Raw genomic sequence first — 25,773 nt, 5'->3', positions numbered from 1 at the left:
TTAACCCCAACTGCCTAATAACAAAACAACAACAAAAACTGCACTTACGAGAGATTCCATTCATAACATTAAAAGCAAAATCAATTTATAATCTTATTCTAAACTTCAGTTTGCTTTCAAAGCATATTTGCCCTTACATGAAACGTTGCTTTTACACAGGTATGTACAGCAGCTCCTGAAGATCCTAGTATATCTGGAGTCATCAAAGGATTGGAGGACAGCTGACTGCCATCTTGAAGCCATTCATTGTACCTCAAGCCAGACATTTTAAGTCTCTTATTGGGATCCACTGTAAGAAGTCCTGGTAGAAATATATAAGGTATTTTTATTTTATACAGTTCAACACAGAGAGCGGTGACTTTGTGCAAGGCACTGTGCTCAATGCTATAGGAGATACAAAGGTAAAGAAGCCAGAAAGAAGGTCTGTTCTCAAGGAACTCACAGTCTAGTAGAGCTAATGAGACAAAACAAAAAAACCCAAATATTTAGTGTTAAGGAAGATTTCTAAGACATTTGAAATTTGTAAATATTAAGACGACATAAATCTGAATATGTAACACGAGGGAGTCTACAAGTCTTCAAACCCGAAACATCAAATTTTAATTTGAAATTAACCCTTCTCTGAACACTAAATGGTGATATTAAGTTAACTGTTACCTAGGAAAATGCAGAAAGACTAAATGAATTTTCAACTATCATAAAATCACTAAAAGAATTTTAAACAATATCTTTTGGTTTTATATCACCTTAATTGCTGAACATAGTCAAAAAAAAGCAGTTTAGCAAAATCAACTAACCATCAACCTATGTCTGACATGCACATTATTCCACATGTTATTCCCCTACCTCTGTAAAGATGGGAGGGATACAGTTTTGCAACTCTTCTCCAGGGCCAAGCTTGCTAATTATAATTTCATAGCATTCAGTTTTAATTGTTTCATTGTTGTTTTTCTTTCTATTTACATTGTTGTAGTCTTTGTAGATATTGTTTTTCTAGTTCTCCTTACTGTATTTTGCATCTACTATTGTCTCTCTTTATCATAATAATCATTTTTTTTTTGGCTTAGGCAATTGGGGTTAAGTGACGTGCCCAGGGTCACACAGTTAGTTAAGTGTCAAGTGTCTGACTCAGGTCCTCCTGACTCCCAGGCTGGAACTCTATGCACTGCATCACCTAGCTGCCCCCATAATAATCATTTCTTAAAGGGTATAGACATCTTAATCACTTTCATAAGATAATTCTGAACTTCTTTTTAAAGATTACTTTATCTTAAATTAACAAGTCCTTATTTTTTTGTCCTCTCACAATGGAAAATTGCCCTCTCACAATGGAAAAAAATACATATTCAGATTACCACATTGGGCATGTCTAAAAACGTATGTCTCATTCTGCAGCATGAGTCCATCAGTTCTCAATCAGGAGGAGGGTAACATGCTTCCTCATTGGTCCTCTGGAATCCTGGTTGGTCACTGTACTGATCAGAGCTTTTAAATCTTTCAAATTTACATTTACAATGTTATTATAGAAATTCTCCTGGTTATCACCTTACTTTGAATTGTTTTACATACGTCTTTCCAGATTTCTTTGAACTCATCCCTTTTAGGATCTCTTAAAGCACAATAGTATTCTATTACACCCACATGTTATAATTGGTTGCCATTCCCTGAGCAAGCATTCTCTATTTGCAATTTTTTGCTTAAACATTTAGAAAGAAAAAATACTTTTGCAGAAATGGGTCCATGGTGCAGGTAGGTGGTACAGTGGATAGAGAGCACCAACCCTGGAGTTAGGAAGATCTGAGTTCAGATTTGATCTCAGACACTTAATGAGCTGTGTGACCCTGGCCAAGCAAGCCACTTAACCCCGACTGCCTCCAAACAACAACAACAACAAAAACCCCATAAAAATCAAATGTGTCGTCATCTTTTTTTTTTTTTTGATATTTTTTGGCATTTGACCTCGTAGTACTAATATAGCTGGGTTAAAAAGTATGTATAGTTTAGTAGTATTTGGGAGGCATAGCTCCAAATTGCTTTCCAGAGTGGCTGTGCCAATCCATAGCTCCAAAAATAGGTCTTTTTCCTCCGATGTTTGTTTTTCACAACATTTCCTTACCAACATTTGTCACTATACTTTTTTGGGGTATCTTTGCCAATCTGAGATGAAACCTCAGAGTTACTTTAATCTGCTTTTCTTTATTAATGATTTAGGACATTTTATGTGTTTATTGATAGCTTGTATTTATTGCTTTAATACTTCCTGTTCAAATATTTTTGATCACTTATTAATAGGGGAAAGAAAACCACTTATTTTTATAAATTTGAGTTCCTTATATATCTTGAAAATGAGACTTTTATCAGAGAAATCTGCTGAAAATTTTTTTGCCAGTTGTTTCTCTTCTAATCTTAGCTGTAATGGTTTTGTTTAAGCAAAAAAAATATTTTAGGTAATTAAAACTGTCCATTTTGTCTTCTCTCTATCCCTTGAATGGTCATATCCATAGAAACGATTTCCTTCTTGCTTTCCTAATTTGTTTATGATGTCATTCTTTAATATCTAAGTTGTATATCCATTTGGAGCTTATTTTGGTGTATGATTTGAGGTACTGATCTAAACCTAATTTCTACCAGAACGCTTTCTAGTTTTTCCAGCAATTTTTGTCAAGCAGTGAGTATTTACCCCACCATCTAGGGGTCTTTGAGTTTATCACACACTAGGCTACTCTGCTCATTCGCTTCCATGTTTAAGTTAGTCTGTTGCACTGATTCACCTATTTCTTAACCAATGCCAAACAGTTTTGATTACAGCTTTGTACAGTTTGGGATATGGTACTCAAAGGTCCCCTTCTGACCCAATTTAAAAAATAATTTTCACTTGAGATTCATTACCTTTTGTTCCTCCAGATGCATTTCATTATTTTTTATTGTTCTGTAAAGAAATCTTTTGGTAGCTTGATTGGTCTGGCACTGAATAAGTAAATTTATTTAGGTAGTATTATCATTTTTATGATATTGATTCAGCTCACTCATTAATTAATATTTCTCATATTATTTAGGTGCTTATTTACATGAGAAGTATTTTTTTAAACAACTCTGAAAAACTTAAGAACTCTGATACGTGGCAATGAACCACAAGGATTACAAAGGGCAACTGATGAAGCATTCTGTCCATTTTCTGACAGAGATGATGAATTCAAGATGCAGAATGAAACATACATTTTTTGACATGGCTATTGTGGCAATTTGTTTTGCTTGATTATGGATATTAGTTATAAGGGTTTTGTTTTTATTTTTTCCCAAGGGAGAGCAGAAGTGAAAAAGGCACGAAAATAAGTGCTCGTTAATTGAAAAATAAAATAAAATGAAATAAATTTTTTAAACAAATTGTACTTGTATTCATATAGTTCCTGTGTATCTTGGTAGGTAGCCTCCCTAGTTATTTTTTTGTGTTACTTTGAAAGGGATTTTTCTTCCTAGCTCTTCCTGCTGGGTTTTGTTAGTAATATACAAAAATCCTGGTGATTTATGTGGATTAATTTTATATCCTGCAACTTCGCTTAAGTTATAGTTTCGATTTTTTTTTTTTACTCCCTAGGGTTCTAAGTAAATCATCTTATCTGCAAAAGTGACAATTTTGTTTTCTCTTTGCCTATGCTTAATCCTACAACTTCTTTTTGTCTTATTGTTACAGTTAATATTTCTAGCACTTTAACAATTAGTAGCAGTGATAACAGACATCCTTGATTTTTGAAAAGTCTAGTTATTATTATTATTTATTACAAACAATGCTGGCTCTCTGTTTTAGATAGATGCTAGTTACTCCATTAAAGAAAGGTCTATTTACTTAGATTATTCCTAGGGTTTTTTTTAAAGTAGAAATGGGTATTGCATTATGGCAAAAACTTTCTTCATCTATTGATAAAATAATACAAAATTTTTTTTGATAATACTATGGCCTATTATGTTGACAGTTACTCTGATATTCAATCAATCCTCATTTCTAGGATAAATCTAACCTGGTTATAGTGTACAATTTTTTTTTAATGTTTCTGTGGCATCTTTGCTAATATTTTTAAAAAATCTGTCAATATTCAGTAAGAATCTGGAGTATAGTTTCCCTTCTCTGTTTTGGCTTTCCCATTTAGTTATTAAGACTATATATGTATTATAAAAGGAATCTGGTAGGATCTTTCTTTTCCTATTTTTACAAACAGTTTATGTAATGTTAGAAAACTAATTGTTTTGTAGAAGTTTTGGTCAAATAAGCGAGTTTTTATCCCAAAAGCTTAGATCCTTAGGTTTATCAAACACTAAATTACTATGGTCATTTACTACAATATATTTTGTACCTAATCTATTCCACTTATGCACCACTCTATTTCTTAGCCAGTATCAGACTGCTCTGACGATTACTACTTTATAAAAAAGTTTGAGATCTGGTACTTTCTTGTTTATTTTTGTTAGATTTATCTGCTTCTTAAAGGACTATATGGAGATCCCCAATAATTATAGTTTTACTGTCTATTTGTCCTTATAACTCATTTAGCTATTTCTTTAAGAATTTGGATATCATGGCTTTTGATGCATATACGTTAAGTACTGAGATGAGTTCACTGTTCATAGTACCTTTTAGCAAAATGTAGTTTCCCTATTTATGTCTTTTATTTGAGTCTATTTTTAGGTGTGATCTTGTCTGAGAATGTGATTACTACATGATCTTTTTTGAGTTCACCTGAAGCATAATAGATTCTACTCCCATACTTTATTTTAACTGTGTGAATCTTTTTAAAGTATATTTCTTATAAACAACATATTGTTGGATTCTGCTTTTTAATCCGTTCTGTCATTCTATTAGGAAATAGTAATACCTAATATTTATATAGTGCTATTTGATCTTCACAATAATTCTGTGAGGAAAATATTATTATGATTTCCATGATACTTTGATTCTTTTATGATACTTTATGATAATTTTTTCCTGTTTACCCTATAGCTTTCTCTTCACAAAGAGGGTAGCGAATAAGAAATGTCTCAGCACCAGTGCTCTATGTTTGCTATAATCTGCCCTCCCATCTCATTTTTCTTATCTTCTCTTTCAGACTTAAATCAAAAGTCCTTATCCCTATTTCCTTCTATTTTAAACCCTCCAATCCTACCCCCCTTGGCTAGAATTTATTTTGCTTATGACTACTCCCTCCCTTGGGCAGCTAGGTGGCATGGTGGGCTTGGAGCCAGGAAGACCTGAGTTTAAGTCCAGTCTCAGACATTTACTACCTGTGTGACCCTGGGCAAGTCATTTAACTGACTCATCTATAAAACAAGCTGGAGAAGGAAATGATAAAACCACTCCAGTACGTTTGCCAAGAAAATCCCAAATGGGGCCACAAAGGACTGAAAATGACTGACTCCTCCCACTTATGCTCTTCCTATTCCTCTCTTTCCTCTCCCATTTCCCTTCTGCTTTCCTACTGAGTTGAATATATTTCTATATCATTCTTTTTGTATGTGTGTAAGTTCACGTGTGTTCCATCATTCTTTGAACAGTTCAGATGAAAATGACACTTAAATGATACCAGTTCCCTCTCCATCCCTTCCTCTGTGTATAGTCTTCTACCAGCACACCCAAATTATATGAGATAATTCTTCCCCTATTCCCCTCTTTTTCTTTCCTACTATATTCCTTTTACTTTCCCTTCCCTTAAAAATTAACAAAGTGTAACGAAACCACTCCCAGGACCTCTGTCTTATTTAATTCCCTCTATGTCCCCTGATGATATTTAGGGTCCTGAAGGGATATTTGTATCATATCCCCCTCTTAGAATCTAAATACTTCATTCTTGTGTAGTCTGTCTTTCTTGTTTGCTTAATCATCATTTGCCTTTTTATGTTCCTCTCGACTCCTGTGTTTACATTTCAAAGTATCTACTCAGCTCTGGTCTCTTTTATCAGGAATGTTTGGAAGCTGTTTATTTCATGTACAGGAGGATTATATTCAGTTCAGCTGAGTAAGTTATTTGTGGTTATCAGCCTATATCTTTTGTCTTTTGGAATATGATATTCTAACCTTTTCACTTTTTTATAGTGGTAGCTAAATCATGTGTGATCCTGACTATGACTCTTCAGCACTTGAATTCTTTATTATGCTCTTGCAGTATTTTTTCTTTTACCTAAAGGACCTAGATTTTGGCTGTGATGTTCCTTGGAATTTTCATTTTGGGGTTTCTTTCCGGAAGTGATGGATTATTTCAATATTCGCTTTGCTGTCTGATTCTGGTAGATGTTAGAATAATTTGTGATTTCTCGAACTATGGTATCTAGGCTCTGTTTTTTTGGTTATAACTTTCAAGTAATCCAGAGATTCTTAGATTTTTTTCCCTCTCTAACTTATTTTCTAGAGCCACTGTTTTTTTTTAAAAAATATTTTTCTATATTTTTCAGTCTTTTGAATTTATTTTAGTATTTTTTCATGTTTTATGGAGTCATTCTCCTTAGTCTATTCTAATTTTCAAGGACTCTCTTGTTTGAGTAATATTTAAACCTTTTGTAAAATAAATTGTTAATTTTCTCTTGAAGGTTTTTCTGCAGAACTCTCATTTCTTTTCCAGTTTTCTTCTAGAGCTCCCTTTCATTTGATAATATAATTTTTAAGTCTTTAAAAAATATTTTTTGCTTCTTTTCTTTCAGTCTTGCCAAACTGTTTTTTTCTTCGAGGCTTTTTAGGATTGGAGGAATTCTCTTTTTCTGGGTTTGTGTCTTGGGCATCTTTGGTCCCATCATAGCTCTTTGTTGTTGCTGTTGTTTTTCTTTACTAATTTTCCAGCCTTACTTCCCATATTGGGAATTGGTGTTATGGCCAAGCTTTGTGTACTGCTCTAGATAATGCACGGTCTTCTATTGTCCTTCTTCCTGCTGGGTTTTTGAATGTTGCTTTTTTCAAAGATCTTAGGAGAGGCTCAAGCTACAAACTTCAAGCAGGTAGAGTTAAAAGGACTTGGGAACGGGGGTGGCCCATAGCTCTGTGGCTGATCCCTGATCCTAACAGCAATTTAAAATCCCAAGAGAGGATTCAACCCATAGGCCAGTAATGAAGACAGAGACTGTGGACCAGGGGTTGGCCAACAGGTCTGTTGCTCTCCAGCTACCTCACAGGGAATGAGGCCTGCAATTGTCTTCTGAAACTCCATTCACAGGTCAAGCCTAGAGTTTGTTTTTTTTTTTGCCTGAACCCAAACCAGGGTTAGGAGCCTACAAACCTCAGAGACTAGGTAGGCAATGACAGTATTTAATATTCCTCCATCCCTTTGCCTACTGGCTGAATCCAGGTTCCTGCTCTAGGGTCACAACAACAGAGCTACATACTCACCCTTGGTCTGTATTTCCTGCCCTAGTTACTTGTCTGTGGGCTGACTCTCACTGGAAAAATGGTCCCCTGAGGTTTCTCCTTGGATTTCCCAATCACTACTCAGTCTGATGCTCTTTCTCAATCTTTGTCTAAGTTGTTGTGAGAAAGAGCTGGGCTGTACTATTTCCTTCTACTCTGCTATCTTTGCCATTCTCCCAAATTACTTCTCAGATGGTCAGATGAATTCATAGCTCCCTCAACAGAGTCTGTCTTTCTACAGCTTCTCCAACACTGACTATTCTGATCTTTGATCACTTCTGTCAGTTTTCTGGGTCTGAGCTGAAAATTCCAAGTTGTTTTTAACTTGCATTCCTACTGTTACTAGTGATTTGGAGTAACCTGTCACAGGATTGTTAATAATTGTAATTCTTTTTTTTTATGAATGATTTGTTCATATCCTTTGACCACTTATTGCTCAGGAAATGGCTTTTGGTCTTACATGTTTCTGCTAGCTGACTTACTGGATATCAGACCTTTATCAGATATATTTATTACAAAGGTTTATCCCGGAGTCAACCCTTTCCCCTCTTCTCCTAGTTACATTAGTCTTATTCATACAAAAGCATTTCAATTTAATGTAATCAAAATTATTTATTTTATATTTTGTAATTATTTTTATCCCTTTTTTTGCTTAATTATTCACACCCTAACCATAGCTATGAAAGATACCTGACCTGGTTCTCTTATTTATGGTATGATCCTAAATATTCAATTCACATAAGCATTTTGAATTTATTTTACAATTTTATTTCTTTGTCTAATTTCTGTCAGAATTCTTTTCAATTTTCCCAGAAACTCTCATCAAACAGAGAGTTCTCTCCTAGGTAATTTCGTTTTTTCAAAATGATCCAACACTGGCTTAATGACTCCTCCTAACTGTCTCTTTCACTGATCCTCTTTTCTAAAATAATTAATTTTTACAAAAAGATCACACTGTAAACTTTAAGTGAACATAGTCGTGAGAACTGAAAGAATATACTTGATTTCCTGGCCAAAAAAAAGTATATACAGGTACTTTAATTATAATCATGAAGCCTAATAAAATATTAAAAAATCAAAACCTATTTACCTTGAATCAGATCTTTGGCTTCCTGGGATACATTCTTCCAGGCTTCTCCTTCGAAAGAGAAATCACCTTTTTTAATTTTTTTCATGATTTCTACTGCACTGGTAGTTAAACTTTTGTCGTGAGACTGGAATGGAACCTGTCCTGACAGCATTGTATACTATTAAGAGAAAACAAAAGGAGCATTAAATTAAGATCACAGAATGATTCTGAAGTTATTACTGATAATATCTAAGGACACAACTCAGATCCCTGAGTATCCTTCACACTGAGAAAACTTGGTAGTTTTTTCATTGTTTTGTTCTTGCTTTTGCTTGTCTTTCCTTTCTTTTTGTTCTTAATCATATATCTGAATTCTTATGTATCTCCATTGAAAATTAAAATAAAATTTATTAAAAAATTTTCTTTAAAAATAAAATAGCTTGTTAACAAAGCGACACTACACTTTAGAGCTAGAAGGCTCTTCATAAGTTATCTAGTCCAATCCCTTAATTTCCAGATGAGCAAACAGAGGCCTAGAGAAGTCATATTTAATACAATGCCAAAGTGATTTTCCTATGGTACAGGTCTGACCATGTCACCCTCCTCCACTCAAAAAATCCAGTGACTCCCTATGAATTCTATGACGAAATACATATTGTTTGTCATTTAAAGCTCTTTATAATCTAGTCTCATCCTACCTTTCCTGCCTTATTACATGATTCCATTTTATACACTTTGTTCAGTCAAACTGGCCTCTCTGCTGTTTCTTTACACATCACCCACCATCTCCTACCTTCATATCTTTGCATTGTCTGTCTCCTGTGCCTGGCATATTCTCCTTCCTCACCTCTACCTACTGGAATGCCTGGTCTCTTTCAGGATTCAGCTTCAGTACCACCTTCGGTATGAGTTTTTTCTGATCCAGCTACTTAGTGCTTTTCCCCCAGGTTATTTTGCATCTTTTGTCTTGTATGTGTTTTATGTTTACCAACATATGTTAATGTTGTCTGTCCCATTATAATATCACTTTGTAAAAGTACAGATTGTTTTGTTTTTGTCTTTGTGACCTCAGTACATATACGGCACCTGGCACATTGTAGGCACTTAAGAAAGTTAGTAGAGAGGGCGTGGAGCCAAGATAACGGAGTAAAAGTAAAAAACACTTGCTTGAGCTCTCCCCCAACCCCCTCCAAATACCTGTAAAAAATAGCTCTAAAGAAATTCTAAAGCAGCAGAACCCACAAAAAGACTGAGTGAAACAAATTTACAGCCCAAGACAGCCTGGATAGTTAACCCAAAAGGTATATTGTGCTGGGCTGGGAGAGGAGTGCAGTTTGGCATAAGCATGCAGGCAAACCAGGCCTCAGTGAACCTGAAGAAGGCCTCAAAGGACTGAATCACAGGCAGCTCTGGCAGCTTCCAGACTTCTTAACCCACAAACACCAAGTGCTGGCATGGTGGAGCTTGTAGTGCTGATGGAGAGGGACTCCTCTTTACAGTTCCAAGGGAGAAGAAAGTGCTTGTGGTCACTCATAGACCAGAGAACAGGCCAGAAAAGAAGTAAACACCTAGCCCCTTATCATACCACCTTGGAAGAACTGAAAATTTATAGGTCCCTAGAAGTATCTCTGATACTTCAGAAAACCCCCCAAAAGCACAAAACCCCCAAAGCCTGGGACAGTACATTCTCTACACTGGAAGGAGACCTCTACCTTAACAAAGAGTTTAAAACTCAAGTAATTGGCTGGGATCGTGAACAAACAAAACTGCAAAAAAAAAAAAGATGACTGAATCTTTCTTTGGTAACAAAGAAGATCAAAACATACAATCAGAAGAAAACAACAAAGTCAAAGCTCCTACATCCAAAGCCTCCAAGAAAAATATGAATCAGTCCCAGGCCATGGAGGAGATCAAAAAGGAGTTTAAAAACAAGTAAGAGAAGTAGAGGAAAAACTGGGAAGAGAAATGAGAGTGATGCAAGAAAATCATGAAAAACAAGTCAACAGCTTGCTAAAGGAGACCCCAAAAAATACTGAAGAAAATAACACCTTAAAAAATAGCCTAACCCAAATGGCAAAAGAGGTCCAAAAAGCCAATGAGGAGAAGAATGCCCTAAAAAGCAAAATTGGCCAAGTGGAAAAGGAAGTCCAAAAACTTACTGAAGAAAAATACTTCCTTAAAAAGTAGAATGGAGCAATTGGAATGGAGCAATTGGAAGCTAGTGACTTTATGAGAAATAAAGACACTGTAAAACAAATCCAAAAGAATGAAAAAATAGAAAACAACATGAAATATCTCATTAGAAAAACAACTGGCCTAGAAAATAGATCCAGGAGAGAGAATTTAAAAATTATTGGACTATCTGAAAGCCATGATTAAAAAAAAAAAAGAGCCTAGACATCATCTTTCAAGAAATTATCAAGGAAAACTGCCCTGATATTTTAGAACCAGAGGGCAAAATAGAAATTTAAAGAATCCAATGATTACCTCCTGAAAGAGATCCCCAAAGGAGAACTCCTGGGAATACTGTAGCCAAATTCCATAGTTCCCAGGTCAAGGAGAAAATATTGAAGCAGTCAGAAAGAAACAATTCGAGTATTGTGGAAACTCAATCAGGATAACACAAGATTTAGCAGCTTCTTCGGAGAGCATGGAATATAATATTCCGGAGGGCACAGGAGATAGGATTACAACCAAGAATCACCTACCCAGCAAAACTGAGTATAATCCTTCAGGTGAAAAAATGGTCAATCAGTGAAATAGGGGACTTTCAAGCATTCCTGATGAAAAGGCCACAGCTGAATAGAAAATTTGACTTTCAAACACAAGACTCAAGTGGAACATGAAGAGGTAAACAGGAAAGAGAAATCATAAGAGACTTATTAAAGTTGAACTGTTTACATTCCTACATGGAAAGATGATATTTGTAACTCATGAGACCTTTGCCAGTATTAGGGTAGCTGGAGGGAAAAAATTATATGTATGCATATGTATAGATAGATAGAGGGCACAGGGTGAGTTGAAGATTAAGGGGTCATATCTGAAGAATAAAATTAAGGGGTGAGAGAGGATTATACTGGGAGAAGGAGAGAGGGAGAAGTAGAATGGGGTAAATTATCTCACATAAAACAGACAAGAAAAGGCTTTTACAATGGAGGGGAAATGGGGGAAGGTGAGAGGGAATAAGTGAATCTTATTCTCATTGGATTTGGCTTAAGGAGAGAATAACATACAAACTCAATTGGGTATGGAAATCTATCTTCCCCTACAGGAAAATAGGGGGAGAAGGGGACAAGAGAGCAGGGGGATGATAGAGGGGAGGGCAGATTTCGGGAGGGGGTAATCAGAAGCAAACACTTCTGAGGAGGGACAGGGTCAAAACAGAGACTAGAATAAATGGGGGGCGGAACAGGACGAAGGGAAATATACTTAGTTTTTAACAACATGATTACTATGGAAGTGTTTTGCATGACTACACATGTATAACCTGTATCGAGTTGCTTGCCTTTTCAATGAGGGTGGGGGGGGGAGGGAGGGAGAAAATTTGGAACCCAAAGTTTAAGAAACACATATTAAAATTGTTTTCACATGCAACTGGGAAATAAGAAATACAGGAAATGGGGTATAGAAATCTATCCTGTAATACAGGAAAATAGAAGGGGAAGGGGATGAGAGAAGGGGGGAGAGATAGAAGGGATGGCAGATTAGAAGAAGAGGTATTCAGAATGCATGCCATCTTAGGGTGGGGAGACAGATGAGATGGGGAGAAAATTTGGAACTCAAAATTTTGTGGAAGTGAATGTTGAAAAGTAAAAATAAATAAATTGAAAAAAAAGAAAGCTAGTTGATTGAATTGAACAAAAATTTATTTTATTATTTGTAAGGATTGTATTATGTATAATACATGTATTGTGTTATATATAATATAATATTTCTATATTTATTATATGCAACAATTTACATATTTTTATTATTTATAAGACACTGCCCAAGACCGTACAAGTAGTGAGTAGCAGAGCAGAGATTCAAGCTCAGGTCCTTTGTCTCCAAAAGCAATGCTCATTCTATGGCAATATGCTGCCTCTGACTCAATTTAATGATAATTTTATCCCTCAAAAAGGGGACAAGTAAATGAGGGAAACACTTAACAAGCACTGTCTTGTATCTCTTTTTACATATATTTATTTATCTTTTCTCACCAACTACATTCTAACCTCTTTAAGAGCAGAGACAATGTCTAATACTTCTTTGTTTCCTTATCCACACTTCATAGTTCACACAGCGTGGGCATTCAAAAATACTTGTCAGTCAATCATTCTCTATAGGAAACAACAGCTCACATGCCATGCTAGCTCAAGTGCAGGTACATTTAGAATGCCCCAGGATGGACATCTGAAAGCCCATACAAAAAGTTCCAGCTTCATGTAGAGCAAGACACTGCCTTCTGGTTCTACTTCAGGAACCACTATCATATGCAGAGAAGGATGGCTATTTTAAATGTCATGTGTATTATACTGAATCATGGACTAATAAAGCCAAAAAGATCCTTAGAATTCCTTTTGGACCCAGCCTTTATATGGAGTCGTTTAAAAAAAGCTAAAACTCTAAATCAAACCCTTTCCAACTGAGCTCTAAGTTCAGACACTGGACCACACATTTAGTGGTATAGTACTGAAAGTTTTTTGTCTTTGTTTTTGTTTTTTTAATAGCCTGTGACTCTCTAGGGCTACATCCAGCTATCAGACCTGGAGCACCTCACTGGAGAATTCATTCTGCATACACTAAGAAATTTCTGTAGCACTAGGCTTGTCCATCCCATCCCAACAGATTTCTTCATGTGTTCCTTCCTACCTTCTTTTTCCAAGTTTAGGTAAAAGGACTGAGAGAAGGCAAGAATTCCTTTTTATTTTTCCAGGTTAAATAAAGCACAGAGCAGGAACATTTTGATGTGGTTTGATGTGAGTTTACTTTGTTTCCAAGTGCATGTTAACATTTATTGCCTTTTTTCTAGAGCCTATATCAAAGTCTGATAGGCAGCATTACTTAATGAGACTTTTCAATTTTATTATTTGTTGTTTTCTGAACCATGGCAACAGGGTATACTTCATAGACAACTTTTTTGCTCTATGTCTTCAAATCATGCTTCCCTCAGACTATTACAAAAATTCTTGCTCAGAAAAGCTTCTCTAGTAATACATCTATTTGTTTATATATACTCTATCTTCTATAGTAAAGTATTCTTCATTCATCCACTAGAGTAAAATAAACACAAGTCAACACCATATATTAATAATCACATATGTGACAGGCACTGTGCTAAACATTATGGACCTATAGAAAGGCAAAAGATTGTCTCTGCCTCTAGGGAGCTCACAAGTTACTGGAAGAGAAAAGATGGAAATAACTATGTCCAAACAAGATATATACAGGATAAATCGGAGATAATTTCAGTGGGAAGGTGTTATTAGCATTAAGGAAAATTGAGAAAGGCTTCTTGCAGAAGATGAGATTTAAGCTAAGACTTGGAGACAGAGATGAAGAGAATATTCCACTCCTGGGAACAGACAGTAAACATGCATAGTCAGAAGATAAGAGTGTCAAGCAAAAAACAGCAAGGAGGCCAATGTCACTATATCATCGAATAAGTAGAGGGGAGTAAGTTATATGGAAAAATAGGAAGGGGACAGGTCATCAAAGTCTTTAAAAGCCAAACAAAGGATTTTATATTTGGTCCTAGAAGTAATAGGCAACCATGGAAATTTACTGAATTGGGTATGTGTATAATGTAGTTAGACCTTTTCTTTAGGAAGAATACTTTAGCAGCTGAGTGTAGGCCTGAATTAGGAAGAGAGTAAAGGCAGGGAAACCAACAAGAAAATAGTTGCAAGGGTATAGGCATGAAGTGAGGAGGTTGGATCTGCACCAGCCCGGTGGTAGTTTCAGTGGAGAGACAGGGATATATGTGATAGATACTACAATGTAAAATCAAGAGAAACTGGCAACAGATTGGAGGGGTGTGTGTGTGTGTGTGTGAGAGAGAGAGAGAGACAGAGAGACAGAGAGAGAGAGAGAGTGCTCGAATGAGGAGTGGAGGATGACACCTAGGTTGTGAGCCTGGGTGGCTGGGAGGATGGTGGTAATCCTGACAGTAACAGGAAAGTCAGGAAAATGACAGGGTTTGGGGGAAACATAAGTTCAGTTCTGGATGTGGCGAGTGTAAGATGTTTATGAGACATTCAGTATGAGATATTCAAGAGGTAGTTGGAGATACAAGACTAGAGGTCAAGAGAGAGGTTGGTGATAAAAAGAACTGAGGATCATCTGCAGAGATGATATCAGTAGCTAACAGGTACAACCCTGTTGAAGATCCAGGAAAAAAAAAAGGGAGCAGTCAGAGAGTCAGAAAGAGAACGAGAGGATAACAGCATCACAAAAACCCAGCGAAAAAAGAATATGAAGGACAATAGTTACTGACAGTGCCAAAGTTATAGAAAAGTCAGGGAGGATCAGGACTGAGAAAAGACCATTATATTTGGCAATTGAACAATCACTGGTAACTTTAGAGATAGCAGTTTCAGTTTAATTATGAGGTTTGGTAATAAAATACAATGAAAACACCAAAAAAAGTATCTGAAGATTTTATATCTGACATGCAAGAGATGGCAGATAAATGAATGAGTATGATGATAACAAATGTGTCTACTTAGGCATGTTAGAAAAAGGGGAAGGGTAAGCATATGCATGCCATTTAAAACTTCCTTACCCTCCCAAATGAGATGACTATAACTCATGCCACAAAATCATCAAAGACCCATCCTTATACTTAAGACTAAAAGACTTTTAAAAAAGTTGCTATTTAAGTTATGTTTTGAGAAAGAAGAAGACCTATTGCTTGGACTAGTAGTAAGAGATGAAAAAAGAAAAGACATAACTACTGAATTCCTATTTTTCTTCTATCTGCTCTATCAAGGACAATGATTTTCAAATTTGGAAGGTTATGATAAACATCATGATACAGTAGAGAAAACACTAGATAACTAGGTAACTAGATAAGGAGTTAAGAGATTTGTGTATAAGTATTAATCAAGACTTAGTCAATAATAAGGTGTGAGATACTAGATCACTTCTCTGGTCTTCAACTTCTTTGTATTTAAAATGAGGCTGCACTAGATAACTTTCAAAGTTTTTAACAGCATTCAGTTTTATAATTCTAAGAAACAGAAGATGAACATCAAAAACACAAGAAAAATGCCCCAAATCACTATCAATAAGAGAAATACAAATTTTTAAAACTCTGAGGTCCTACCTCACAACCATCAGATAGGCAAAAATGACAAAAACTGAAGACTGTGAGAAGACAGACATACTAATGTATAGTTAGTGAAGTTACAAATTGGGCCAACTCTATTTGGATTTCTGGAAAATAATTTGAAATAGCCCAGAAGTCACTAAACTATATATGCCCTTTGATGTAACAACACTACTACTTGGCAAATATCCCAAAAGCAGTCAAAGACAAAGGGGAAAGAGCCATAAATACAAACATATTTATAGCAACTTTTATTACTGCATAAAGAATTGGAAACTAAGTGGGTGTCCAACAACGGAGGAATGATTAAACAAAATGTAGATATGACTGTGTGTGTAAGGTGGCATGGTTCCAATCTAATACAGGCAGCCAGGATCCATGGCCCATAAACACCAACACTGTGCTTGTTCTGTACTGACATATCATTATGTAACCGTAGATAATGCAAACTTAGGAGTTTGGCCCATAAACAGCAACACCGTATTTGCTCCGTGCTGATACATCACTATGTAACCATAGATAATGTAAACTTATGAGCTTGTTGTTGGCATGATGCCTTCTTTGTGTGCTTCTCTATATATCAAACAAGCACTGGTGGTCAGTAAGTGCAGATGCTCCTGTTCCTTGTCTCAGCTGGCCCTGCTGAGAGTGAAGTGAAAGTACTGCTGTGGATGCTGTACTAAAGGTGGATGTTCCCTGCTCATCTCACCAGCTGCCATGATAATATAGAGAAAGATGGATGTTGTAAGTGGGATGTTCCTACTCCTCCTCTCGCCAGCCTTTGCCAGAATAAAGTGAAAGTGTGAATGCTTCCACCCCTTGTCTTGTGGCCCCCTGCAAGAATAAAGCGATACATCTCCTTGTCGCAAGAATAAAGTAATATAACCCCTTGTCTATGTCTCCACTGTCGTCCTTTGGTCTGGCCAGATCCAGTGTGAACCTAATAGAGGCTGGAGCTGACGAGCTGCTGAATTACAGACTGTAATGGAATATTATTGTTCTAGAAGAAATGACGAACGTGACAAATTCAAAGAAACCTAAAAGGCCTTATATGAACTTATGTAGACTGAAAGCAGAACCCGAAGAACAATTTATGCAATGATCATAATAATATAAAGGAAAACAACAATGAAAGAATTAAGAGCTTTGATCAATGCAGTGCACCAAACATGGCTTCAGAAGACTGAAGATAAATCATGTTATTCCCACTTCTTGGAAGAAAAATGATGAATTAGAAATGTGGAATGAGGCACACATTTTCAGACATGGCCAATCTGATAACCTACTTTGTTTGACTATACTAACTTGTTACTATTATGGGGGTAGAGGGGAAGGAGAATTGAGTTAGTAGGTAGTTACAGAGATTTAAAAAATAAAAGAACATAACCATTTTTAAATTTGCAGAAGAAAACAAAATGTCAGAAGAGCACACAAATAGGGCAATCTTGTTAGAACCTTTTAAATTTAATACACACAAGAAGATAAACTACATAACAAATTCATAGTTTTATATATAATTCTGATTTGTTCTTTACATATTGACATGTCTATGTTTGTTGATGATTTAGTTCATAATAAAAAATAAAATAGTACAAAACAGTAAATGAGTATCTAACAGTTTAAAGTAAGTTCAAGTCTTCAAGCTCAGACATATTCATCCCAGAACAGTGGAAGAACTTATGATTGTGAAAGATCTATGAGAAATTATGAAGAAGAGGAAAGGAAGCAGAAAAGTAGATCAGCAAATGTCCCAATTTTCAAAAGAAGATTAGATAAATTCTAAAAACTACATATGGGTAGTCTTGAATCAAGTCCTCAGCAAAATTAGTGAATAGATGATAAACAGATGGCTTATGAGGACCTAGTAAATAATGAGTACTAAGAAGATCCATTTACTAATAAGTAATTAATGCCAAATTAACTTCATTTTCTTTTTTGGTAACATCAATGGATTTACAGCTTTATAGACATAACATCTTGATTTCGACAAGACATTCAACAAAATCTATCATGATTTCTTTGTGAAGAAGATGTAAAAATGTGAACAGGATAACAAAAGAATTATGCTTTTCCTTTGGCCTTGTCCAGTTTAACATTTTTATCGGTAACTTAGAAGAAGTAACAGAAGATGTATCTAATAAATCTGAAGATAACAAAAAGTTGGGAAGATATGCTCATCAAATATGAAAATCGTAGAAAGCTGGGAAATACAGCTAATAGGATAAATGACAGATTGAAAATTAAAAATGATCCTGGAATGAGACAAAATCAATAAGATGAAACTGATAACAATAAATGGAAAGTCCTCAACTTAGCATAATAAAAATCAATTTCACTAGATTGGGTAGATAATTGGATTAATGCCATTTTTTTTTGTGGAGAAAAAAGACTCCCAAATTTAAACTGATCAGGCCAAATATGACCTGACATTTGAAACTGGATATCTGAGACATCTCAAACACAACATATGCAGAACAGAACTCATTATCTCTTCCCACAAATGTTCTACTCTTCCAAACTTCCCTGTATCTGTCAAAAGTACCGCAGTCTTTTTAGTCTTCAGCTTTATAGACTTGAAATTGAAAGGATTCTTCATTCTTCCTCAGTCCACATATTCGATCAATTGCCAAATCTTGTTGTGTCTATATTAATATCTCTTGCATCTGACTCCTCTCCATTCACGCAGCTATAACCTTCATTTAGTCTGTCATCACCTCTTGCCTAGATTAATGCGAAGACCTCTCGAAAGTCTTCCTGCCTCAAGTCTTTCACCACTTCAGTCTATCCTACTCATTGCTGCCAAAGTAATTTTCCTTAAGTACAGATATGACCATGTGACTTCCCTACTCAATCAACTCCAGTTGCTTCTTATTACACCTAGGATAAAATATGAACTCTGTTTAGTTCCTACTTTTCCAGCATCACTGAGCATTATGACCCCCTTACACTTTGAGATCAAGCCAAACTTGTCTCCTCTCTGCTCCTTACACATGACACTATACCTCCTGTCTCTGTGCCGTTGTAATTCACTTCAAAATCTTCTCTTCCCTTTAAGACATCCTCTGCATGAAGCCTTTCTGGAACACCTTAAGTACTAATGTCTTCCTTTCCAAAATCTGTTACATTTAAGTAATCTGGGGTTTTTAAGAATTAAATTAAAAAATTTCAATTAACAAAAGTCTATTTTCTCTTTTTTCCACAGCCTCCCCCACAAATTATGGGAAAAAGAAAACTCTGGTAAGAAATATGCCTATTCATTCAAAACAAATCACCACACCAGACAAATCCCAAAAATGTTTCATTCTGCATCTAAATTCATCATTTCCTTGTCAGGAGATAGGTAGCAAGTTTCATCATTGGTTCTCTAGAATATTAGGTAGTCATTGCATTTATCAGAGTTCTTGAGTCTTCAAAAAGCTTTTTTAAAAAAATATTGTTATATAAAAAATGCTCTCCTCATTCTGCTCACTTGATTCTACATCCATTCACAAAAGTCTTTTTGGGTTTCACTGAAACCATTTCTTTCCTCTTAAGGTAAAAGAGCATTCTATTATATTTACGTAGCTTCTTTTGTTCAGTTATTCTCCAAATGATGGGCATTCCTTTTGTTTCTAGCTCTTTGCCACTAAAAAAGATCTGCTATACATATTCTTGAAAAAAATGAGTCCTTTTCCTTTTATTATTATGCTGTTTGGCCTAGCAGTGGCTGGGTCAAAGGGTATGCAGTTTAGTGACTTTTAGGGCAAAGTTCCAAACTGCTTGGTGATGCCAATCAATAGCTCCACAAATAGTGCATTAATGTGTCTAGTTTCCCACAGTCCCTCCAACAAATTGTCATTTTCCACTTCTGTCAACTTTGCCAATCTGATGGGTGTGAGATGGAATCTTAGAATGTCTTTAATTTTAATTTCTCTAATTATTAGTAACTTGAAACATTTTTTCCATATAGAAATAACTCAGATTTATTACTTTTAAAACGGCCTGTTCATATCCTTTGACAGTGTGTGTGTGTGTGTGTGTGTATAGTCCTCTTTCACCTTGTCTCCCTCATTTTATATGTGTATATATATATGTGTGTATATATATATGTATACACACATATATACATATGAGAATGGCTTTTATTTTGATTAATTTGAATCAGTTCATTATATATATTGGAAATGTGAATCTTACCAGAGAAACTTGCTGAAAATACTTTCCCTTAGTTATCCATTTTACTTCTAATTTTAGCTATATGAATTTTGTTTTGCAAAAAACCTTTTAGTTTTATACAATCAAAATTATCCATTTTTTTAATGCAACTCTCCTCTCACAGCTATCTCTTGTTTGGGCACGGACTTTCCTCATCCATAGATTTAAAAGCTAATTTCTTCCTTGCTACATTGATGATGTCACTCTTTATGTCTATATCATGTATACATCTAGAGATTATTTTGATACTTGATGTGAGAGGTTAGTCTAAACTTTCTGCCAGACATCTGACTAGCTTTCCAAGCAGTTTTTGTGCTATATTATTTAGTTTCCAATTACTCTTTAATCTTAAAAAATAGCTCTTTACTGAATATCATTTTTATTGCATTGTGATTAGTAAAAGATGTGTTAAATCTTTCTGTTTTCTGCATTTGTAAGGTTTTTTTTTTTTTTACACACTAATACATGGTCAACTTTTATAAAAGTGGCATATACAGCTGAGAAATAAGTAAATTCCTTTATATTCCCATTCAGTAAGTGCTAGATTTCTATGATAGCTAATTTTTCTAAAATTATATTCAGGTTCTTCATTCTTTTTATTTTTTATTATTTATATTTTTATTAGCTCCCAACTATTCTAGTTCTACTGTCCATTTCTCCTTGTAACTAATTTAACTTTTCCTTTGCATTCTATGTTATTTTGTACATATATGTTAAATGCTGATATTAATTTTTATAGTATGCTTTATCATAATGTAGTTTCCCTGTTTATTTTTATCACATCTATTTTTGCTGTTGTTTTGTCTGAGATCATAAATGCTACATAAGCATCTTTTTTTCTTTTAAAAATATTTTATTTGTTTTAACCAGCAAACATTTATCTTTTCCCTTTACCCTTCCTGCCCTCTAACCCCAATTAGGAAATAAAGGATGACAAAACCCATTACAAATATGTTTAGGCAATCAAAACAAATTTCTACATTGCCCATATTAAAAAAAAACCCAACAATCTTTTCTCATTTTGAGTCTTCCACTTCTCTATCAGGAGGCAGGTAGCATATTTCATCATTAGTCCTCTGGAATTGTGGTTAGTCATTAATTACACTGATAAGAGTTCAGCAGAATAGAATTCCATCACATTTATAACTTGTTCATCCATTCCCTAATTTATGGGCAACTCCTCAGATTCTCATTCTTTGCCACTTCAAAGAGACCGGTAAATATTTTTTGGATCTCTTTAGAGTGTATTTTGTGTAATATTAATCTCTCCCTTAATCAGTCCTCTTGCTAATTCCATGTGCCCCCATTTTTCCCTTTTCCTCCCATTTTTCTGTTATGTGAAATATTTTTCTGTATCCAACCCTGTGTGTGAGGTTGAAGTGCCAGCCATTCCTCCTGATTCCCCTCCCCCTTTTTTATATAGATGTCTACTTGGACACACTGATTATTTGAGATAATTTCCCCTTTTCTTATCTCCACACCCAGTGTATTCCGGTTCCCCTATCTTTCCATACTTTTCTTAAGATCATCAAGACATAACAGAACCACTCCCAGGCCTTGTCTAATTGAACTCCCTCTATCACTCTTTTGATGGTAGGACCCAGGGGGGCTACATGTATCATCTTCCCGTATTTGAATGTAAACATTTAATCTTTTATCTTCGTATTTATTTTTTTATGTTTCTCTTCACACCAGTATTTGAAGTCTAAAGTTTCTATGCAGCTCTGGTCTTTTCATCAGGATTGCTTGGAAGTCCTCAATTTTATTAAAAGTCCATTTTTTTTCCTCCTGGAGCATTATACTCAATTTTCCTGAGTAAGTTATTCTTGGCTGTAAGCCCATATCTTTTACCTTCAGGAATATTGCATTCCAAGTTCTTTCCTCCTTTACAATGGTGGCTGTGATTCATGTGTGACCCTGACTGTGGTCTCTTGATACTTTAATTCTTTCTTTCTGGTTGCTTGATTTTTCTCTTTGACCTTTAAATTCTGGATTCCAGCTATGATGTATCTGGGAGTTTTCAGTTTGGGCTTTTAGAAGGTAGTCAGTATATTCTTTCTATTCCCATTTTGCCTTCTGGTTCTGAGCAATCTGGATAGTTTTCTTATAAGATTTCTTGAAATAGGATGACTAGTCTATCTCTCTCACTCTGGTCACAGAAATCAGTCCAATGATTTCTAAGTTTTTCCTTCTTGACCTGTTTTCTAGGTCAACTGTTTTTGCTATGGGATACCTTATATTTCCTTTATTTTTTCAAGTTTTGAACCTTAATATTTCTTGTTGCTTCATGGAGTCAATAGCTTCTATTTGTTCCATTCTAATTTTCAGGGAGTTTGTTGCTTGGACAAGGTTTTGTATCTCTTGTGCCAAGCTGTTAATTGCCTTTCCAATTCTTTCTTCCATAGCATTCATTTCTATTCCAATTTTTCTTCAAGCACTCTCATTCTATTTATAAAATAACATTTTAAACTCCTTTTTAAACTTTTCTTTCATCTCTTCCAGAAATTCTAACTGAATTTTTGCCCAAGCTATGTTTTTCTCTGAGGCTTTGCTTACATACATTTTGGAGTCATACTCTTCTTCTAGGTTCATTTTTTTGAGCTTTCCTGCCACCAAAGCAGCTCCTTATGGTGGGATTCTTTTTTTGTTTGCTCATTCTTCTGGCTTATTTCCTTACTTTGAACTTTATGTTACAGCTGGCCTCTGTGGCACTTCTGGAGGTTAGATCTGGGTTGGTCCTTTTGCAGCAGTGTATTGTTCTAGGATCTCAGAGACAGGACCTGCTAGCTTTCAGTGCTCTCAAAGTGATCTGATCCTGTGACAAGTCTGATTGCTGCTCCCCTAGTCTGAGCTCTGCAAGTTCTTGAGCTGGACTAGGGGTTTGAGTCTGTGCAAAAGCAGACTGCTGCAGGACTCCGTCTCCATCAATCAATCAGAAAGTTTTGTTGGTTCAAAGTAGCAGGACTGTAGGTTCCTCTGAGATTCTTTCCTTAGTTATTCATCTGCTGGTTGGGCTAGATGGTGGAAATAAGACCCTATTTTGAGTCTAGGGTCTGAGCCACACTCCTACTGGCTTCTGAACTTAAGAAAGGATCTTAATATACCACCCAGAGCCTACCTACCTAGGAATGCCAAGCCCATGATTAAGTTCCCTTCTCAAAGGAAAATGATAAATGCTGGAGAGGATGTGGGAAAATTGGAACACCGATGCATTGTTGGTGGAACTGTGAACTGATTCAACCATTCTGGAGAGCAATTTGGAACTATGCCCAAAGAGCTATAAAAATGTGCATACCCTTTGATCTGGCAATATCACCACTAGGTCTGTATCTCAAAAAGATCGTAAAAATGGAAAAGGACCTACATGTGCAAAAATATTTATAGCACCCTTTTCGTGGTGGCAAAATATTGGAAATTGGGGAATGGCTGAACAAGCTGTGGTATATTAATGTAATGGAATACTATTGTGCAATAAGAAATGATGAGCAGGCAGACTTCAGAAAATCCTGGAAAGACCCATACAAACTTATGCAAAGTGAAATAAGCAGAATCAGGAAAACATTGTACACAGTATCAGCAACACTATGTGATGATTAACTACGAATGACTCAACTCTTCTCAGCAGCACAACGATCCAAGATAAGTACAAAGGACTCACAAAGGAAAATGCTATCCATATCCAGACAAAGAACTCATGGACTCCGAATGCAGATCAAAGCGTATTTTTTTTCACTTACTTTATTCTTTCCTGTGATTTCTAAAAATCTGTTTCTTCTTTTGCAACTGTGGCTAATATGGAAATATTTTTTACATGATAGCACATGTATCAACTATAACAAACTGCTGACCATTTTCAGAAGAGGGGAGGGAGAAAAATTTGGAACTCAAAATCTTGTAAAACTGAATGCTAAAAATTTTCTTGACATGTAACTAGGGAAAAAATAAAATATTATAAAAAAAAGTTCCCTTCTCAGTCAACTCTGGATCTGTGACATGCAACTGGGTGGTGGGTGACAAAGCTGATGTTGAACAGTGCATTGTTTGTGTCATGGTTCCTTGGTTTGTGTCTGGTGGGACCCCCATATGGATACAAGACCTCTTCCTGCTCTAGTATATATGTATCTGTGTGTGTGTGTGTGTGTGTGTGTGTGTGTGTGTGTGTGTGTACCTTTTTTCTGGGAGCTAGGGTGATCAAGCTCAGTTATCAAGCCAGACCCCACCCCTTTGTCTGGAGGCAGAGTCCCTATGCCAAGCTGGGCTGAACAAATGATTAACTCTGAGTTTTTCTGGACTTCCTCCTCAGGATTCACATGGTACATTTTCTAGATCTATTTGGACTGGTTTCGTGGAGGAGAGCTCAGCTGTTTTGCTTCCTACCACTTTGCCATCTTGGCTCTGTCCCTATACAAGTTTTGTGTGTGTGTGTGTGTGTGTGTGTGTGTGTGTTCAGCTGAAGTAAAATAGATTCTTTCAAGTGTGTTTCTTGTAAACAACATACTGGAGGATTCTTCTATCCTGGTCCATCACATTCATGGTTATGATTATTAACTGTGTGTTTTCCTGGGAGTTTTCATTGTGGGATCAAGGTGATTGGTGGATTCTTTCAATTACTTATTTTACCCTTTGGTTCCAGTATATCAGGGCAGTTTTCTTTAATAATTTCTTGAAAGATGCTGTCCAGGCTCTTTTTTGATCCTGGCTTTCAGGAAGCCCAATAATTCTTAAATTATCTCTCCTATATCCATTTTCCAGGTCAGTTTTTTTTAAAATATAAATTTATTTATTTTAGCTTTCAATATTCACTCCCACAAGTTTTTGAATTCCAAATTTATACCCCATCTCCCCTCTCCTCCCACCCTAAGATGGCATGCATTCTGAATATCCCTCCCCCTAGTCTGTCCTCTCTTCTATCTCTCTCCCCTTCTCTTATCCCTTTCCCCTCCTATTTTCCTGTAGGGCAGGACAGACTTCTGTACCCCATTTCCTGCATTTCTTATTTCCCAGTATTTTGTGAAAACATTTTTTTTAAACATATGTTTTTAAAACTTTAGGTTTCAAATTTTCCCTCTTCCTCCCTCCCCACCCACCCTCACTGAAAAGGCAAGCAACTCAATAAAGGTTGTACATGTGCAGTTATGCAAAACATGTCCATAGTAGACATGTTGTGAAAAACTAACTCTATTTCCCTTAATCCTATCCTGCCCTCCCATTTATTCTATTCTTTCTTTTGACCCTGTCCCTCCTCAGAAGTATTTACTTCTGATTACCCCTTTCCCAATCTGCCCTCCTCTCTATCATCCCCTGCTCTCTTGTCCCCTTCTCCCCCTATTTTCCTGTAGGGTAAGACAGATTTCCATACCCAATTGAATGTGTATGTTATTCCCTCCTTAAGCCAAATCCTATGAGAATAAGATTCCTCATTCCCTCTCACCTTCCCCTTTCCCCTCCACTGTAAGAGACTTTTCTGTTTTTTGTGAGATAATTTACCCCATTCTACCTCTCCCTTTCTTCTCCAAGTATAATCCTCTCTCATCCCTTAATTTTATTCTCCAGATATGACCCCTTAATCTTCAACTCACCCTGTGCCCTCTATCTATCTACATATACATACATACAATTTTTTTCCTCCAACTACCCTAATACTGACAAAGGTCTCATGAGTTATAAATATCATCTTTCCATGCAGGAATGTAAACAGTTCAATCTTAATAAGTCTCTTATGATTTCTCTTTCCTGTTTACCTCTTCATGTTCCACTGAGTCCTGTATTTGAAAGTCAAATTTTCTATTCAGCTCTGGTCTTTTCATCAAGAATGCTTGA

The 25,773-nt window shown here is 35.8% G+C and overlaps 1 protein-coding gene across 1 annotated transcript in view; it reads right to left on the bottom strand.

Annotated features, from left to right (window-relative positions):
* RPS6KA5 (ribosomal protein S6 kinase A5) overlaps positions 1-25,773 on the bottom strand; it is a 210,619-nt gene that overhangs the window by 19,270 nt on the left and 165,576 nt on the right. The window contains exons 15-16 of the mRNA XM_021000385.2: positions 8,472-8,628; positions 138-301 (exon numbers count right to left, since the gene is read on the bottom strand). Coding sequence (XP_020856044.1) covers positions 138-301; positions 8,472-8,628 — 321 coding nt within the window. The remainder of the gene's footprint in view (positions 1-137; positions 302-8,471; positions 8,629-25,773) is intronic.

The sequence above is a fragment of the Phascolarctos cinereus genome, unplaced genomic scaffold, assembly GCF_003287225.1.
Source record: "Phascolarctos cinereus isolate Bilbo 61053 unplaced genomic scaffold, phaCin_HiC Scaffold_3;HRSCAF=262, whole genome shotgun sequence".
NCBI lineage: Eukaryota > Metazoa > Chordata > Mammalia > Diprotodontia > Phascolarctidae > Phascolarctos > Phascolarctos cinereus.
This window is presented reverse-complemented; position numbering and strand designations above follow the sequence as displayed.